Source organism: Polyergus mexicanus, unplaced genomic scaffold (genome assembly GCF_030449975.1).
Source record: "Polyergus mexicanus isolate NDT 795.1 unplaced genomic scaffold, iyPolMexi1.0 SCAF_2, whole genome shotgun sequence".
Classification (NCBI taxonomy): Eukaryota; Metazoa; Arthropoda; class Insecta; order Hymenoptera; family Formicidae; genus Polyergus; species Polyergus mexicanus.
Window position 1 is genome coordinate 1,086,214 of NW_027223322.1, and position 19,680 is coordinate 1,105,893.

The 19,680-nt window shown below is 29.7% G+C and overlaps 1 protein-coding gene across 10 annotated transcripts in view; it reads left to right on the forward strand.

The window, feature by feature from the left end:
- Window positions 1-16,167, forward strand: part of Spri (Src homology 2 domain-containing protein sprint) — a 140,034-nt gene extending 123,867 nt beyond the window's left edge. For 4 of the 10 annotated variants that reach the window (XM_070313261.1, XM_070313229.1, XM_070313234.1 and 1 more), the window contains exons 3-17: window positions 1,499-1,622; window positions 4,497-4,688; window positions 6,577-6,761; window positions 7,759-7,937; window positions 8,223-8,321; window positions 9,009-9,589; window positions 9,877-10,519; window positions 10,613-11,095; window positions 11,181-11,334; window positions 12,101-12,336; window positions 12,784-13,250; window positions 13,508-13,639; window positions 13,960-14,202; window positions 14,366-14,558; window positions 14,668-16,166. In XM_070313261.1, the coding sequence (XP_070169362.1) occupies window positions 1,499-1,622; window positions 4,497-4,688; window positions 6,577-6,761; window positions 7,759-7,937; window positions 8,223-8,321; window positions 9,009-9,589; window positions 9,877-10,519; window positions 10,613-11,095; window positions 11,181-11,334; window positions 12,101-12,336; window positions 12,784-13,250; window positions 13,508-13,639; window positions 13,960-14,202; window positions 14,366-14,558; window positions 14,668-14,771 (4,015 nt within the window). In that variant the 3' untranslated portion in view covers window positions 14,772-16,166. Of the gene's footprint in view, window positions 1-1,498; window positions 1,623-4,496; window positions 4,689-6,576; window positions 6,762-7,758; window positions 7,938-8,222; window positions 8,322-9,008; window positions 9,590-9,876; window positions 10,520-10,612; window positions 11,096-11,180; window positions 11,335-12,100; window positions 12,337-12,783; window positions 13,251-13,507; window positions 13,640-13,959; window positions 14,203-14,365; window positions 14,559-14,667 lie in introns of all 10 variants that reach the window. The other 6 variants (XM_070313210.1, XM_070313256.1, XM_070313218.1 and 3 more) reach the window with 4 other exon arrangements.
- Window positions 16,168-19,680: the final 3,513 nt, after the last annotated feature.

A 19,680-nucleotide genomic window follows, 5' to 3' on the forward strand; every position in this document is an offset into this window, starting at 1 on the left:
TCGACAAGCCAATTACTGAATTACTTTTCCTTAATCTTTTATATATGAAATAGTTTCATGGAAATTACATTCAAATTATGTAAAAGCCTATTTATATCACGTTAATGCAATGCGTTCCTTATATAATGTAACCTCCCGGAAGAACTTACCTGCGAGTTTCCGAGCGATTACCGACACGAGGGTGCTTCTGTAAGGTAACAAGAATTCACCGCTTCACGATAAGTTAGTCGTGTAAGGTCTAAGGGTCGAGATATCTTTGTCCTCTAGTTTTTTCACAAACGCCTTTCGGATCGTAAGAAAGGCACGCGCTCTCGACTCTTGCGGCCTTTCGGACTAAATTAAATGGAAAATCCAGAATTTCCATCTTTAAATCCACTCGACCAACGAAGGAAAGTTCGTCGCGTTTATCAGACTGTCGTGATAATAAAACTATTTAATAAAATCAACATCATAAGATTAAAATAAATTTTTATAAAAAAGTACAATACGCGGAATGGTTCAAAAGTCCGATTAATTTAGTGTTTAAATATTAATAGTTGCAAATAATTAATAATTAATATTTTATTGTAAGGATAAAATTTTTGCATTCATTTATATTTAGTTTTTTTTTATTATATTTAATTAAAAAATATTCTGCATAAAGCTTTATTAGTCACTCTTACAGATCGTAATATATTTAAGCTTAGACACACACATTCGGAAGTATTTACAATAGTAGTTCTGATTATATCGGAGAATTAAAAGTTAGAGAATCCTAAGTATCATTATCTTATGCCGTTACCGTTGCACTTCGTTACTTTCCGTGCCGTAACTAATAAATGCATATACATATGGCAGCAAGCAGCAGCAGATTAATTTCGTATGACGCGACATTTCCTTTCCGTCTGACATGCATTGAAAAATATACTCTTCCTTAATCTTGAAATTAATCTTTAAATATAATTTAACTTTTATTATTTACATATTATTATTATTAAAATAATTGTTGTAAATAACTGTTTTAATATAAACAGACGAAATAATATATTGTGCATTTTTAATTGTGTGTGTGCTTATGCACTTTGTATATAAAAACAAAACTATGTGTATTAAATAGTTCAATCTGATTTATTTAAACATTCGAGAGAGAAAAAGAGAAAAGGAGATTTTGGATAAGTATGTATATAAAATAGCTTTCATAATTCTTATTCTCTCGATGTAAAAAGTAGATTATTCTTTTTATTCTGAAAATTGTTTATATTGTATATAATCTTTCTTTGGATCCTCTAATTTTTGTTTAAAAATTGTTTAATATTTCACATCTTGTACGTGTCATCTACATGCTATATCGAGACACGGCGATATAACATATAAACTCTCCTGCGTGGGAAAATCAGTGTTACGCTGCGCCATTTGCGTAATACTTAGCCGTCCGCGTCGTAAACCCGTCGTAAAGCCGATCTAATTGACACGAGAATGTGGCTATTTCTAATCTTTTTCGCTCTCATTCGTGTTGCAGGAGCGATGTCTTCCTGGAACCGTACCTGCAGCAGCACGGGACAGTTCAGGTGGTCAGCTCGCCGAGCACTTCACCGCCGAATCCGCTGCAGCATCGTCAACTTACGCAGCTGCATCATGTACAGGTGAGTTATTGAAAGAAAAAAAAAAAAAAAAAAAAAAAAAAACGAAGCAAAGAGAAAAACAATGCAATTTTAATCAAAGTGCATAATATTAATCGTGTCTATTTGTATATAAAAAAATATATCTTTATTATATGTATATCTCTTGTGTTCTAGCTAACGTAAATATTATTATCATTTTCGGTGAAAAGAAAACTTTTTGTCGTTATCGATAATATTCGTCCAACAAATTTACATGAAACTTATATAATACGTCTCTGCGATGCAGGAGATGCTCATTCATTTGGGACGGGATTGTCCGACTAATTATAAAATTTTCACGCAGACGGTAACTGTTGTGCGATAACGTGACTAAATATCGTGTATAATTAAGCACATTATAATATGTAATTTAAATTCGTAGCTGCAGGACTATATTAAATTTTGTGACATCAAAAAATTGCTCCGTTCTTCAAAGATATTTTTATTTCTAACATTACGGAATATTCATACGAATTTGACATATAATGACTCAATTTATAGAGGATTTTGTTTGCTGCAAATTTCAAATAGCAAATGATAATCGCGAATACACATTCGCGACATAATGAAAGAAAATAATTTCAATATCAAATACTATAAATGTTTTAATAGATTTTATGTTATTATCGTTCTGAATTTTGCGACTATTATGAAGATTTTTTAATTATATTACATATAAATATTGATACAACGATTATTCAATGATGAGAAGAATCGATTTGTATAAGAAAAAAATATATAGCTCTCTACATAAAACAACAAATATTGTATATCTTTGAAATATCGGAAGTTTTTCCTGGGACGAAACCGCATTGACCACAAGACATCTTTCTTAAAATCAAGCAGCTTCATTTGAAAAATTTTTTTTTTTACAATGCACTCCTATTGTAAGGAGTTATTGGAAGCAATTATATGTGTTAAATGACACACATTCTGTGTTTATCTTTTATTTATTATATTATATACATTGCGAGAATAAAAAGTTTGAATAAAGATTCGATATGATGCAAGATATATGAAATAAAATATCTGTCAAATAAACTGTTTTACGTAATGATATAAAACATAAAAATATATCTATTTATATAAAATATGTAAAATAGACTTTACATCCGATTATATTTTATCATTTTGAATCATAATATACATGTCGTGTCTATTATCTTATTTTGTACGCTTTTATTTTTAAGTACATTTCTATGCTTTAGATTAAATAAAAGATCCTACATATTAGAGAAACAATGTATCCCCTTATAACTTGTCTTTAGTATAACATTCATAATATGGCAATTTGATTCTAATGTCTCATAGAGACGTAACTATATTTTTTTCATATACTCGATTTTACATCCAGACGGAACAACGAGAAACAGGACGGCGTCTTATCGCGCTAAACTTTTTCTGATACTAGCAATTAAGGGATTTACAATTAGCTTTCTCTTTCCTGTCCTCCGCTTCCTCCCCCTCCCCCTGCCCCCCCCCCTTACCCCCGGTACCCTTCTGCTCTTTAGAAGAGAGAGTATTCAACACGCGATGCACGTCCACATTTAATCCCGTTAGCTCGAAACCGTGTGTCAGTCTGCATTTCAAATTAAATTACACTCGAACCCCTTTGCCAATGCCCCCTGCCACCCCTCTTCTGGCTTTCGTTCCGCTTTGTCCGTCATCGATTTCCCTTTTCGTCTTCGTCGATTCGGGGAGGGAAGGATGCGATAGAAAATAAGTCACATTGGAATTAAAAAAAAAAAAAAAAAAAAAAACCCCGCATCGGTCGATCAGCAGCCATCAAATAGCCAAAAACGACGAAGAAAGAAGAATTGATCGAAACTTCAATCTTTAAACTTCGAATATCTATCTTTTTCATTCTCCCTCTCCCCCGTAAGGGCGAGAGTAAAGCGCACGAGTATCGTTTTCTATGGGCACTTCTCCGCGTCATAAAAAAAAGAATTAGAGGAAGCGGAGAAGGAACGATAAATGGATTACGAACGGTCACGAATCGGCTGCGAATAAAGATAACTGGGCGACAGGCAGGTATAATGTGGAATTAGAGGCGCATTGTGCTATAGAGCCGGCGGGATTTACGCGCCTCGGGGCTTAAAAGAGACGAAGATTTTCGAATTCATAATAAAGCAAATTGCTGAAAATTGGGGCGTCGAAACAATTGCAATCGCGTATGAAATATGATGAGAATCTCGCTCCGGTAATTCTAATTGCAAATTTTTATATACTTTTTATATATAATACATGTACATATTATGATTCTGAAAAATATTTCAAAAAATATTGTTGTGTGTGTGTGTGTGTGTGTGTGTGTTATACAACAAATTTTATTTAAAAAAATTAATCTCTTTTAATAATTAATTTAATATAATAATAACTTTAATATATAAATCAAAAATTGTCTGGAGTATTTAAAAAATAAGTTAATATTTTTAAAATGAGTAAATTAAATACCTTCTATTTCTATCTATTAGTATTAAATCCTTAACTATTTAAATGATCTCAACAAAAAATAAAATAACATCGTATAATTTTTGTAACCGATTGCCTACAATTTTGACAGAAATATCTCGTATATGAAAATATATAAGATTTGATGAAAATATCTTAATAATTGTTTATATTAAATATTATGTAATTGCAGATTATAAATATAAGATTGAAGATTTATCTCAAAAATATATATATATATATATATATCAAAACAAATTTTGTATCTATAAAAATGTTCGATTCTGTAACTATAACATTTTGTTACAAAGAGCTATTTATTCTGTTCTAAGACTATTATCATTTTCAGAGAAAGCTATAATATTATTTGCTATATACTATCATCGTAATATTTTTTCTTATCAGAGTGAAGAATCACTTTCATCGGAAGGATCGGCCACTTCGGGAGGATCTTCGGGATCTACGGAAAATTCTGGAAGCGAGATCGCCTGCGACATTACCCTAATCGAAAGACTTATACGCTCTCATCCGATCTGGTTTCTGCCAGGCATCCAGAGAGCCGGGGCTTTCCACTTGTTACAGGGGAAAGAAGAAGGGGTGAGTGTGTGCTATTATAAATCATAAATTAAAATTAGAAATTTAATCTTTGTATCATATCGCATTTATTGGATAAAGATAAGTGTAATTTGAAACAAATAGTTTTTGAAAGAATCGAAATTAATTCTTAATAAACGCATTATATATGCTGGCCGTTAAAAAAAAATTTGATTATCAAAGAATTTTAATTTTATATGAATATTCCGTGAACATTTTTGAAAAATCCAGCATTCTAAATTTAAATATTTCATATAACATTTATATATATATATATATATATATATATATATATATATATATATAAAGGAATTAAAACTCGTTATATATATATCATTCTGCCTTACCTCGTTTTCATTCTCTTTGTATACCGGAGACATTATTATCTTCTCTCTATCATTTTCGCTCGGCACCATTTTCCGTATTTACATCTACTGCTGCATGCCTCGAAACAATGAATCCGAGTGTTGTCTACTTGTAACATCCGGCCGGATTGTACTACTGTAAAGAATAGAAGAAATCGCATTACTCCCAGAGTGACGGAAAACTGTGTTAATGCTTGACGGCGTGCAATTGATGCGAAATTGTACTCTGGGAAAATCTTTTACATACTTACGTAAATCGAGATAGCAAGGTCGATGAAGCACATAACTCATTATATAATACGGGCATTATTCTTTTTATATTTTTACAAGATATTATATTAATGCAATATTCTTGAATGTATAAAATCCTACGACACTGTGATCTAAGACCACCAAAAAATTCTAGAATTTATTCTATATTTTTTATAATTGTGTTCTTTGTATAATTTTATGTATGGTTTATTCTATACTTTTTTATATTTTTATATATAATTGCGTCCGATATTTCTTGCTGTAAAGAAAGTATAAAAAATTATCGAAGCTCTACGAATTTAACAATATAAAAATTTTTAAATATATAGCAAAAGAGATGGTATACGATTTTTTTATTATAAGTAATTTAAAAATTTGGGTTATTAAAGGGATTGAGAACGAGAAATATGAGAGCAATAAAATTTCCAACTCATTGCACATAATATATCTCCCAAAATTGATGAAGAAATCGATTAAGACATAGAGGTAAAATGTTTTTGTCGTCTTCATTCACATTTATTTTTCATCTTTTTGCTTCTTTTTTCTGTAATAATGCGTAAAGCCCCGCGCTGTAATCAACGCCGAAATGACTGTGAGCGAACGATGAGATACTGCTCTTTTACCATTGCTTTTCCTCCGACGATTCATTGTTTTGTGCCTTTGTTAATCGTCCTCCGTCATTTCTATCTTTTCCGCTGCCTCCTGCCTCTAACGAATTGTATTGCCGAAAAACAATGTGCCTCGCAGTTCCTTTCTATAGATGAGATACGATCCCCTTTTCTCTCAACCCAAGAATCTTTAACTAAAAAACTTTGTAAGAAAACTCTAAATCTTTGTCGGTTTTGTTTTAAAGAGAGATCTATTGTTTCTTCTTTCTAACATCTTTAATTTAATTTAAGAAAGTTTGCCTTTTTTTGGTTTTTTATTCTACTACATGAAAAAGAGAGAGATTCGAGAATTATAAAAATAAAGAATAGCTGATATAAACAATATTTCTCCCTCATCTACTTTCAATTTATATTTATACGCATATTTGTCTTCTAACGTCTTAATTTCTAAATTTTTTGATTTTCCTGATAATTATGTATATTTTGGGTATTTTTACATAACATCTTTTTAGAATCTGAAATGCTAGAAAAGCAGAAAAATTCTAATTATGATAAACGAAAAATTAAACAAAATTTTAATACATAATTAATGTTAATTATATAAAAACTAAAAGCAAATAATTTTTTTAATATTTTTATTATTGTTAACATATATTTTTATTACAGAATTTCGTGGTGCGACAATCGAGTCAGAGTGAGACAATGGCTCTCTCGGTGAGATTACCGGCTGGGAAGGGACCATACATTGAGCATTACTTGATCCAGGCCAACAAGGGCAAGCTAAGCTTGGAAACGAGCGAGAATAGATTCGACAATATCCCTTCGCTGATTGCTCACTATTCGCAGTGCTGGTGAGTGCCCTTTTCTTTTTTCTTATTTATTACAGATTTCCGTCCCGGAAATGACACACGTGATATCGTCTCTCTCATTCTTATCCTCTAATCTCTACAAATTCCTATATGTCAGAAACCATAGCTTTAATTATCAACGCTGTACTCTTTTATATTTCTTACACTTCATAGTTTTTTTTTTTTTTTTAATATATATACATCAAGTATATAAAAAAGTATCTTATGCAAATATCGATGCAAAAATAGAAGAGAATTTAAATAATAAAAAAATTTTAAACGTTTAAAAATTAATTGTTTGAAATCGACGTACAATTAATGCATTTAGTCAAGAGATTGGTTACATATTATTAATTTAATAATAAGTTTAATTTAAAATTTCTTTAGTTTGTAAATTACGTTTTATGCTATTTGTAATTTAGAAAAAAAAGATCTACGCAAATTCTAAATTGTATTAAACGGGTTCAAGACCAAAATAAAGTATAACATCTTTATGGTGTGATTGAATAGTACGGAATCGCGAAATATAATTGATCTATATTATGATGAAATACACTATTTAAAATTAGGAAAATTTTTAGTCGAGATACGGAATAAATTATTAATCAAAATATAGAATAAATTATTAGTCGCAATATTGAATACATTAAGAGATTTGTTATAATAACGGTGCAATAAAACTCTGTTTATCCGAAATATTCGTTATTTTTAATAATATAGAAAAATATTGTTTATAAAAGTTTTTTTATAAATGTAAGTGTATAGAAGTTTTTAAAATCACGCATTTTTCCGTCACATGTACAAATGGACAAAGAAAAAATTTTAGAAAATAAAATAGAATGTACTATTTTAATTTGAAAAAAAATATATAATATTATATTATATATCAGAGAGAGAGAGAGAGAGAGAGAGAGAGAGAGAGAGGGAGAGAAAGTAATTTAAATAACAACATATAATTTAGATTTATGAAATCGGTTCGTGATTATTTTTGTTTGGCAAGCAGTGACGAGCTGCCAGTGCAGTTGATTCTGCCAAGGGCGATGCGGGAAGCGAAGAATAGGCAGCAATTGTCGTCACTGGCATTGCTGGGCCAGGAATTTTGGCGATATCCTATGGCAAATCCAAAGCCACCGGAAAGTAGTAGCAGTAATACCTCTAGTCTCAGCAGTTTCCATGGTGGTAAATTTTTGACATAATTTTAATCCGTGTAAAAGAACTTTCTGAAAAATATAAATAAATACACGCCAAGTGCATAAAAATATCTCCAACTCTATATATAGATATAGAAATGAAGTAAAATCAATTGTCTAATAAATCTATTAATAATATAAGGATTTATTAGATATTTTGTTAAAACCTCGGTAATCTATTAATTATATTTATTAGAAATTTATATATATTTAAGCCTAAATAGCTTAAACAAGAATTATAAACAAAGGGAATGTTTTTATATTTTTTTTGCAGGTAACAATAACCATAATAATAACAATAATAATAACCCGGACACGCCAACCACGGAGAGTATAGTGCTCAATCTGGCCCCAATATCATCTCATAATACACGTAAGAGACACAATTTTGATATTTTTATTTTTTTATTTTTATAAGCATTCTCTCTTGCGTTTGTTGTATTAATTATTGTTGAAATAATGTTTTTTTATTAGTCGAAATTATGACTCTATTTTGTATTTAAAAAATCTTTTTATTTTTTTCATTTTTTTTGACAGATTATTACGTTTATTTTATTCTAGTTTGAAGATTATGCATAATTAATTTTTTAATATTTTTAATTGTATTTTTTGTATATATCATTTCAATTTTTGTATAAATATTATTTGTAGAAATTACTTCTTTTGAAATGTCAAATCATGTTCAAAAGTTAGAAATAAGAATTAGTAAGAATTAAGGTATAAAAATACACAATTAATTAAAAAAATATATTTTTTGGAAATAATGTCATCATAAATGTAGAGTTAAGTAAATTTGACATAATTCTAAAATGAATATAAATCAATAAAAACAGAATGATGTAAAATGCAAAAACATCTTTTTCAGCACGATTTTAATTCATGCTCGAAGATGTTTTTAATTTTTTGTTTTTGCGACATTGATTATAATACTTAATATAAATTTATCTGGAGGATCTCTCATTTATATTTAGAATTATCGTTTTCACACAAGCTAGCCAAGATAAATTCCTATGAGCTCTTCTAAAAATAATTTGTTACCTAAAATTATTTTTGTGAGCAGACACCCCTTCTCCGACGAATACTGTTAACGCGAATACATCGACATTCGCATCATCGTTGCCCCGTCAGCCACGTCCAACTCCGCCGAATACCCTCAATCTGACAACCTTCAATGAACCTTTGAATGATAACAAAAGGGACCGGATCTTATCACCAGGTGACAAGCTCTCTCATAAATTGATCTCACCGAACCTTGTGCAAAGCATACGATGCCCATCACCGGTGGTCCACAATGTGGAGAACAACGTTTTGAGTCCTGCGCAGGATATTAAGAACTTTGACACTTTGAAGAACGGCCTGGATACACCGAAGTCGACAACGGTCGAGTTCATCAAGAATTCAGAGAAATTTATTTCTACCTCAAGCTTCCATCAGAACAATTTGTCATGTACCACCTCACCAGAATTGCCAGATATTAAGAACATTGTTGTCGAGAATGATAAAACTACGCAAAATGTGAAAACGCCACCGCCACCGCCACCAAGATGGGCCAAGCCCGGCATCAGTCAGAATCAAAGTAATTTTACCGTGACTACGACGGTGACCTTCAACGTGAATCAGAGTAACGGCTTGAATTCGCAGGTATATATATATTTTATTTTTTATTTTTTAAATATAATTTCCTTGTAAAATATTATGTAATTTTATATATTTTTTTTTATCTTATCTTATATTCAAAAATTTTAATATACAATTATTTCTTTTCTATTTTATATATATTTTATATTTATTACATTATTATTGTATCTTATATATATTGACTTTTTATTATTGTATATAAAGAAAATAGTTAAGAAAAAAAATTAAAGAATCAAGAAATGTTTCTTTACATTAAAATTATCACGATCTTTCCATCTTTCTGCCAACAGCAAAATACACCATCGGATCCCAATACGTCACTGTTGAGTCCTCAATCTAACAAATCTCTCACTTCCAACTTTTCTATCAAATCACCTCTTTCACCTATCACACCAATTTTATCCCCCACCTCCAAGCTAATCTCGAAAACACCCAGTGTACTTTCTCCAAATACTCCTTCCAGCACTAGTAAATCAAAAAGACGGCGTGATCGCGAAAACCGGAAAAACTCCCAACATTATCAGGAGTCGGATATCTTGGAATCGTATTATCGCAGCTCGCCAGCTGACAAGATTTCCGACTACGAAGATATCTGGAACACGACCGACCAGTCGACGCAGTCGACCTGGAATGACAGATTGAAAGAAAACAAGATTGTTTGTACCCCGCAAGATCGTCTGAGAAATTCCAATGATCGTCTATTGAATCCCAAAGAATCCGAAAGAAGTCTTGTTAATGAAAGATTGCCAGCGGGAGAACAGATGATTTTGAAGAACGATAGGTTTATCTTAAGAAGTGATAAAATAGGGTACAAGGAGATGACAAGTCCAGAGTTTAGTAGCTTCAAGCCTGTTCCAGAAATGAAAAGTCCTGATCAGAGTTCATTAGAGGAGAATGGAATGGGGAAAAGACCCGATCTGCTATCCAGAGTTTGTAAGTATATTTATTAAGTTTTGTTATATTATTAGATTTTTTGTTTAAAGATTTTTTTGAAAGTTAAAAATTCTTGTGTTTATTTTTTCATAGGCAGTGCCAATTCATTGAATAGTCCGAACACAGTGACGCCTCCGAGAAATAAATTGGGCCTTGTTCTGGCAAATTCGGAGAGCAACAGTCCCCTGATCTCGGAATCTAAACAGAGTAGCCCCTTTTATGCTGAACCAGCCGATGCTATTGCTCAGAATGCTGCTATAGTTCCGAGGAGACGACCAACTAGAAATAATCCAGCGATAAATAAGTATCGACATAGCGAACCAGGTTGGTTACAAGCTCCGATAGGAAACAACTCTAATCAATTGCATCCTGTCGACTGCTGGGAAGAACCACCTGAGGAAACGGAAGATAAGACGCCATTAATTTCATCGTCTGTCGACAATCTGGCAAAGAGATTGGGCCAAACTAGAGAGACGAAGAAGATTCCTCGGGCAAAGCCCGTTCAGCCACCGAAGATAAGAACTAAGGTATTCAATGATACCTCCTGGACGGTGGATTCTAGTTGGGAGTTTATCGGTATGTAACCGAACCAAAATGTGCGTGTATATATATGTGAATGTATATGTTAAATATACAATAATAGATTCTCAACTTCGGATAGGTAATGACGTGGAAGAACCAGACTGCGAGCCAGACTACGATTGTGATGCCGATTACGACGGTGACAATATTGCGAGAAAATTCCCGGGTGACGAGGAGTGCAATAGAAACATGGTTGGAGACACTTGGACGGTTCAGAGTATAATCCTGCAACGGTAAGTTTCTTATGTTAGTAATATCTAAATAAAAGAAAATTATAAGATATATAATATAGAAAAAATTTTTTATTAAAAATTTCATGATAACTTTGCATACATATTTTTTATTTTTGATCAATTTTTTGTAAAATGTAGAATACAATTTTTCACCCCTGATCTGATTTCCAATAATGGATATTATCGTGTATTTGCTATATCTAATTATCCTATATTTAGATATATGTATAGAGTGACACAATTAAAGAGTCTTAGAATGTTCGATCTTTTAAAATAGTTAAAATTAAAATTATTTAAATTTAGTTTATTATTTAAATTAAATTAAAATATATTTCCATATTATATAATGTAGAAAGTTTGTAGAAAGAGAATAATGATATAATATTATATAATTTTAAAAACTCAGTGTAAATTATATAAGAATATGCAATAAAAAATTGAAATACTTAAAAAATTTAATGTGGCTTTGATGCGATTTCAATAAGGTTGCTAAAGATTACGCAAGTGTTATAGTCTTAAATTTTCCTTAAAGCCAAATAATTTTTATCTAAAATATTTATTCGCGAAGAAATTTTTAGAGATGTTTATGATAAATATAATATTTTAGTATTACATTTGTAACATTTTAATTGTCCCACTTGTATACGATAACTATAAAAAGTGAAAATATTCCAAAATAAAATATGTTTATAAATAATTATAGGAGTCCTCGGATTAATAAGAATCATTTGGCGATAATAATAAATGCGATTTTTGAATCTGACAGATATCCGGAATTGCTAAAGTCGCCGGACACGTGCGAATCGCTATATAGCGACCGAAACTCCTCGTATGACAACGTAGAAAAGCGGAATATGGACCGCGAGGATACGCCAGATTCACGAAAAGATCGCACGTATGATCTTTCTGAATGGGAGACTATGCTGGACACGGATGTGGAGACCGACATGGAAAAGGTCAAACGAAACAAGAGTTTTAAAGAACGACTGGATCCTCTTTTGTGTAAGTTTTATATCTTTCTTATAATGAATTGATTAAATATTTAAAAAATTTTCACATATATTTTAAATATTTATCATACTTAAAAAATGTTATTATATGTATTTTTATAAAATAATTTTTTTTTCATATATTTTTGATACTCTTCTCATCATTCTTATTGTATAAAAAATTTTTAAACATTTAATCAACAATCCGTAATAACACCGTATGTGATAAACACAATGCACGAATCGTTGATATCTATGCGCAAATCTTGATATATCAACTGACTCATAAAGCACAGTTTCGAGATGCGTTTAAAGCTTGAAAAATATTATAATAAAATGTTTGTATCCTATCACGAATATTTATTATTAAAACGAATTATAATACAAAATATTATATATGACACCTTTTCTTCCTATTCTGAAATTCTGAAAATAATTTTTATTTTTATTTTTATTATAGCACCGCCACGAATACAAGCGCTTTCGAGAAATCGTGATCAACAGAGTGGAACCGGGGCGACCATCAGAGCTTACGCTCTTCAACTTGCGGCTGACAAAACCACGACCTTCTCGCAGAATATCGACAACTTTATTCAATGCACGCGGGAGAGTAAAGAAGTGACGCCTCATATAGTGATGCGCAACATGCGGCAGTTCATGTCGGGTATGAAGAATTACTTGGTGAAGCACGGTGAGCGCGAGTTTGAGAAAGAAGTTGAGAAGGAGCGATTAAAATTGCGGCCAAACGAGTTTCTCAATCTCGACGCGATCCTCGAGGATGTGATGATGGGCCTAGTGGTGAGGCCCTTGCGGGAACACGTTTGTCGGCTGTTCATTGATTACTATGTCGCCACTGGAGTGCTACAGACCCTGGCAGAAAACATTCAGCATGCCCAAGGCAAGACCATTCATGATCTTGGCGTTCGAGTAAGTAGATCTCACATACATACGTATAATAAAAAGTATCAAAAAAATATAATAAAGATATAATGAATATTACTTTATCAAAAGATATAAGAAAGAGAATAGGGGGTTTCAAAATATTGAACACGTGTAAAACTTTACATAAAATTAGTCAAATATTTATTATATAAAAAATAAAAATAATCGATAAATTTCTTAGTATTTATTATTATTTATTATATCATATTTATTAAATCTCAATCGTGTGTTTATGTGCGCAGTCGAAGATTATCCCCCCTTCAGAGGAAAATCTAGAACGCATTCTCAAGTGCATTGAGCGACTACAAAAAGCTGACTCTCCGCTTGAAAAACTGGAGCATCTATTGACAGCCATTTCGGCCATCTTCAACTCTGTAAGTCTTCCCGCAATTTTTCTCAAACATATTAGCAGAATTATAAATCGTGAAATAAATCGTATTTTTTGTCAATATTTTCCAAATTTTTTGTTAGTGTTTTTAACAATTAGCAATATTTCTTCAATAAATACGCACGCTTCTTTCTTTTTTGTAATATTTTTTATTATTTCTTATATAATATTGCTAAAACGTAGTAACTTCATAAAATTATAATTAAAAATTTTATTATTTTTAATAATTGTAGACAAAAATAATATAATCAAAAATAAAAATTTTATTATAAATATTATTTTTATTATTTAATTGCGATTTTATAGGTGAAGCAAGCTAACTCTGGTAGACACATTACACTGGGTGCCGATGATCTTTTGCCACTGGTCATCTGGGTTTTAGTACGCGGCAAAGTAGTAGACGCGGAAATTGAGGCCGAGTATATGTGGGGGCTGTTGCACGCTTCTCTGTTAAATGGCGAGGGCGGCTATTATTTGACAACATTATCGAGCGCGGTACATGTTTTAAAGACTTTCATGTCTAGCCAAGGCACCATGTCTACACTGAACGTAAGCAATAAATAAATAAATATATATATATATATATATATATATATATATGTATATATAGATACTTAAAACGTTAAATTGTGTGTGTCTTGAGAAAATTCAAATATATTAAATTTCAATCGGATATCTTGATGACGAAGATGAGGATATGGTTTTTATTTAGGGATGTGGAACGCCCGATTGTTCGTCTGTGCTGCGGATTTTGGTACCGAATGAGCTGCATGGTTCCCTAAATACCAGAACGCTTCCGGTACGACCTAACATGAACACCAGGGAAATCTGCCGCATCCTTGCACATAAGATCAGATGTACCAATCCTCAGGATTACGGGCTTTTCAAGTTGGTACAAGGAGAAGGTATAATCACGTTTAATATAAAACATAATTTAATATAAGAAAGAGAAAAATATAGTAATATGTAAAATATATTTATAATATAGTAATAATAATAAATATTGTGTTTCAGAAACATTACTTGGAGATCACGAATGTCCGCAGGAGCTCTCTCACTGCCTTTTCGCCTACAAACGGATCGACGCAAAAATAGCGTGGCCCAAGACCAGTTCTTAAAAGTTGCAAAGTATTTTAATTAACATAAAATTAGTCTCTCTAGATATCACTTATAAGTCGATATCGTCTTTTCCAAGATATAAGTAATATATCATAGAAAGTATATATTTTCTTTTCCACTAAAATATCTTTTTAAATATCGAATTTATACAATTTAAACGAGCATTTGAGGATTTTTTTTTTAAATTTTGACATGGAAATTCTTTCAGCACTGCCCTTTTCATGAACAGTTTCTTATAAGGAACTAACGATAAATAAGAGAATCTTTGTCACTCACACGTAAGTATTTTGGTTACTTAACGATGAAGGAAGATGAAGTATTAATTATTATCGGAAATAAAGAAAAGTTGATATAAATTTCCTAATTAATATGAATAGAGATCTCAATCAGTATGCGATGTTTAATCATGGATTTGTTATATTTTAACCCTTAGTATAGGTAGAACTTTGGTTTCTGAGATATATATAATATTAAAATTAATAGTAAAATAAAAAAAATAAAGCTTTACACACACATACAATAATAGTATGATAAATGGCATATATGCGTGTGTATATATGTATAATTATTTTTTTCTTTTTTATAGGTATAATATTCATATATAAAAAATAAATAACAATATGTTCTTTTAAGCAAATAATTTTTCTAATCATGATAGTTTTCTTTAATGTGATTAGTAAATCCCGAAAAAAAGTAATACAATAAAGTACATTAAAAATTTACTATTAAATTTACAGTGTGTTCTATAATATGGTCTTCTGATACTACAATATATATCATTTACTACGGTGTATAATTTTAATGTTTTCTCTTATTTAATATTTTTGCTAAACTTTATGTAAGAGTTTCTTACCTTTTACTGATGGTTAATATAACATTCGATTAAGATTATTACAATTACAAATCGCATTACAGAAACGAAATTATTTTCTGTGATTATTTTCAAGTATTTATTTACCGATCGATTTGTCGCAATTGATCAGGATTATATTACATCAAATGTAATTTTAACAGAAGGAAAAAAGATGAAAATCCTCGCAAATATGTATGTAGGAGAAATGATAATCTTGGAGCGTGCGTACAATCGCGGTCGCACGGTATATATATACACGTTATATATAGTGTATCGCGAAAAGTCGTATTTATTCACAGTATTCAGTGTCTCGTAAACATTTGCAATAAAAAAAAGAAGAACATTGCTTTTTCGAAACAAAATGTTCTTCTAAATGAACGAAGTGGGGCTTATGTCGAGAGAATATCAGAAAAAAATAATTAATTAATTAAATAAAAGATTAATAAATAATATATTTGTCTTAATTAATAATTAAAATAAGTTTTCTATTTTATTAATTAAGATAATATTATTATTATTCACTACTCGATGACAATTAATTAATAATTGTTAATTAAATTACTTAAACAATTATATAATTAATTTTCTATAATTAATAATTAAAACATCTAGAATTTTTTACATTAAATTAAAAAAATTTTGCTCCTTGTAAGAAACTATCATATTAATTTAAAAATTTTTTTACTTGAGTTTTTTGTTTCAAAATTATAAAAAAATTAAAAAGGAGCAAGTTTTTTATTTTCCAAAATTCACTTTTAAGATTCCAGTTTTCTTATTGCAGACATATTAATTTATGGCATCAAAAATGAAAAATTATACACATTTATTCACAAATACATTTTTTTTGCATTTTATTATGCACATCCGATTATATAAATTGGTAAAATATATAGAAGATTTTTTCTTGTGGATTAACATAAATAGTTGTAAATCTTGATTAGTTATTATGTTCGCAGGAAATATAGGGCATATATAAATTATACGCATTCACATTTATTATTACATTTATTAAATGAATTAAACTAAACTAATCTATTTCATTTACATATATTTACTACAGAATGATAAAAAAAGTTTTCAGTACACTTTAATAATATATGCTAGCAAACGCGAATGACGATATATGAAAAGAAATTAATTGATTTCGATATATAATGATAGAAATGTGTACAAAAAATTTCTCGTTCTTGATATTATATTTTATATATATGTATAATTACAATAAGGAATCTTGATCGATAAAATTCTCGATAAATTTCTTTATCGATATAAGAACAATCTAAAAAATTCGATACAATTTGTTTACTTTTTATAAATATCTAATCTTAATTTTTTATTATTTTATTTTTTTTAAATATATATAATAGAAGAAAATTGAGAAATAAAAAACTTTTTTAAAAATTTTACTTTTTTAATTAAAAAGAAAATATAATAAAATATACATATAATATCATGATATATATAATCTTGACGTGTATTTATAGTACGCTGATGATTTCTGGACTTGAGAACCAACTTCTGCGAATGTTATACTTTATATATATATATATATATATATATATGAAAGACATAAATCGCACTATATGTTTTTAAATAATATTGAGTGACAAAAAAAACAATATGGAAATTTCTCCGCGTGCGCACTGGGACGCAAAGTTTAGAAAAAAAGGACGAAGAAGAGTAGCTCTTTTAGGATCTCTATTTTAAGTACTTTCTACGAGACGAAGAGTCGTGAAATCTAACAAAATAAGCAATCCATACTATTAAGGAAATTTCGTGTATTTATTACTACAAGTTGTATACATATTTTTATTAATATTTTTGACATGTGATCCCCTGCTTTTTTTTCTGCAAAAAAATTTGCTAGGCTGATTTGAATCTACAAGGCTGTGTATGTGTATAAATGTGTAGTTTCTATACCATGTGTGTCTCAACAAAATTATAAAATAAAGAATAATAATAATAATAATAATAATAATAATATAATTGGCGATATGATATTAGAGAAAATAAATAAACATTGATAGTTTTCATATTTGTAAGAAATATCAATGATTTTTTTTAAATTTATGAGAAGTATCGACAATTTTTTATTTGCAAAAATAATATTAAAAATATTTTGCTACAGAAAGTCATACAAATCAGCCTTGCATTTTTTTATTGTTTTCTACGATTAGCGCACTCGTTACGTATATATAATAATAATTAGCAACCTATAAATGTACATTTTTCATATTTAATTTATTTAACACGTTTTTAATACACTACATACCTTGTATATCGTAATTATGGTGTAGATGTGCTCTCATTCTTTTTATGATGATTAACATGACGATTTAATGTCGATATATGCTTTTAATGTACTAGTCAAACCGATACAAAACGGAGAAGTTTATAAAATTACATTTAAGTAACTTCTTATCCGTTGCAGAAACCTGTATCATTAATTATCATTATACACACTTTGTTATTAGTGATTATTATCATTGTAATGTAAGTCTATGCTCAATAAACACTTTTCTATTATTCGTACGTATGCGTATAGATTCACGAATAACAATTATTTTAATTATCCCGAATAAATATGCGAATCTGATGTCTAAATTGAAGATTAGCTGGCAATGTTTGTTTCAGTTAAATATTTGATAGAATGACAAAACGAATAAAAATAGAATTAAATAAATTTAAAAATATTTTTGATTATCAATTTTATCTTTTTAAGCCTATTTTATTAATATTGTGTCCTAAAAGAGAGAGAGAGAGAGAGAGAGAGAGAGAGAACATTGTAACAACCCTAATTTTTTCCCTTCCAATTTTTATCACACATATGTTTTTCTTTTTTTTTTAAATTTATTTTTAAATTGCTGCTTGCATGCGCACGGATGTGCGTGTTTTTGAACGCTATGTCGCTGGGTTAGCAGAATCATCACTACATATTATTCCACACTAATCCATCATTATCTATAGTCACAGTTTTAACGACAAAAAATAATCGTTTATACGCGCTCAATATACTATTAAATTATATTTACATATCTAATCACAGATATAATATCATTAACACTTCTTAGAGATTATACTCTTTCTATTATTACATCCAGGCAGCTATTAAAATTATTGTTCAAATTTTATTTGTGTTAAAGTGACTCACATTTTAGTATTTTCCTTTCTTTTTCTTTTTCTTCTTCTTTTTCCTGTCGAGTCTAGATTATACAGAGATGAGTATAAAATACGGGCATCGATAGTTGGAAAGTAACACCAAATAATGAGTTATGTATATCGCAAATTTTATATCGATATTCAAGGAAACGAGATGTACAAGTGGAAATATTTATTATAAATCAAGCTTATACATGTACAATATGTTTGTCATTAAATAACAATATATTTGCACCTGAGAGCTACAGTACGCTTCGAAAGCTCCAGCATATGCTAGCATGTATTACGCAACATTGCATATATATGATAAAACATGATAAAACAGTATCTACGTATTATATTCCTTCATGGGCCAATAATACACCTTTCAAACATTATTTACTGTTCGGCATGATTATTGCAAGTTTGCTACCGCAATTTAAATTTATTATTTCATTGTACATGTATCATTTATTGAATAGAACATAAGTTTTATTTATTTATTAGTTTAAGATATATACTGAAATTTGAATTTATAGGAATAGTTTCAAAGATATTCACATTCTCTAATTTTTGTGAAATAAACCAGATACATCTTTTTTTAATTTTGACAAATAAATTTTAAACACAGATTGTAATAAATGCAAGGTGTGAGTTATTCATACATTCAAAAATATTATGAGTTATTCATTCATCAAGAAAAGTGTTATAACAATGTCCGGAATGATTAACCCCAATTAATGTAGTTTATTGCGCTTCTCTTTTAATATATATATATATACAATAAAATAATAAATTCAAATCTTGACGTCTCGGACTATAATAATCATGCTGACTGTACCATTGCATTATTCTCATTCCAAATATAAAAGCATCATTATCTTATCGTTAGAAAAATTTTCCATTTAATAAGATTC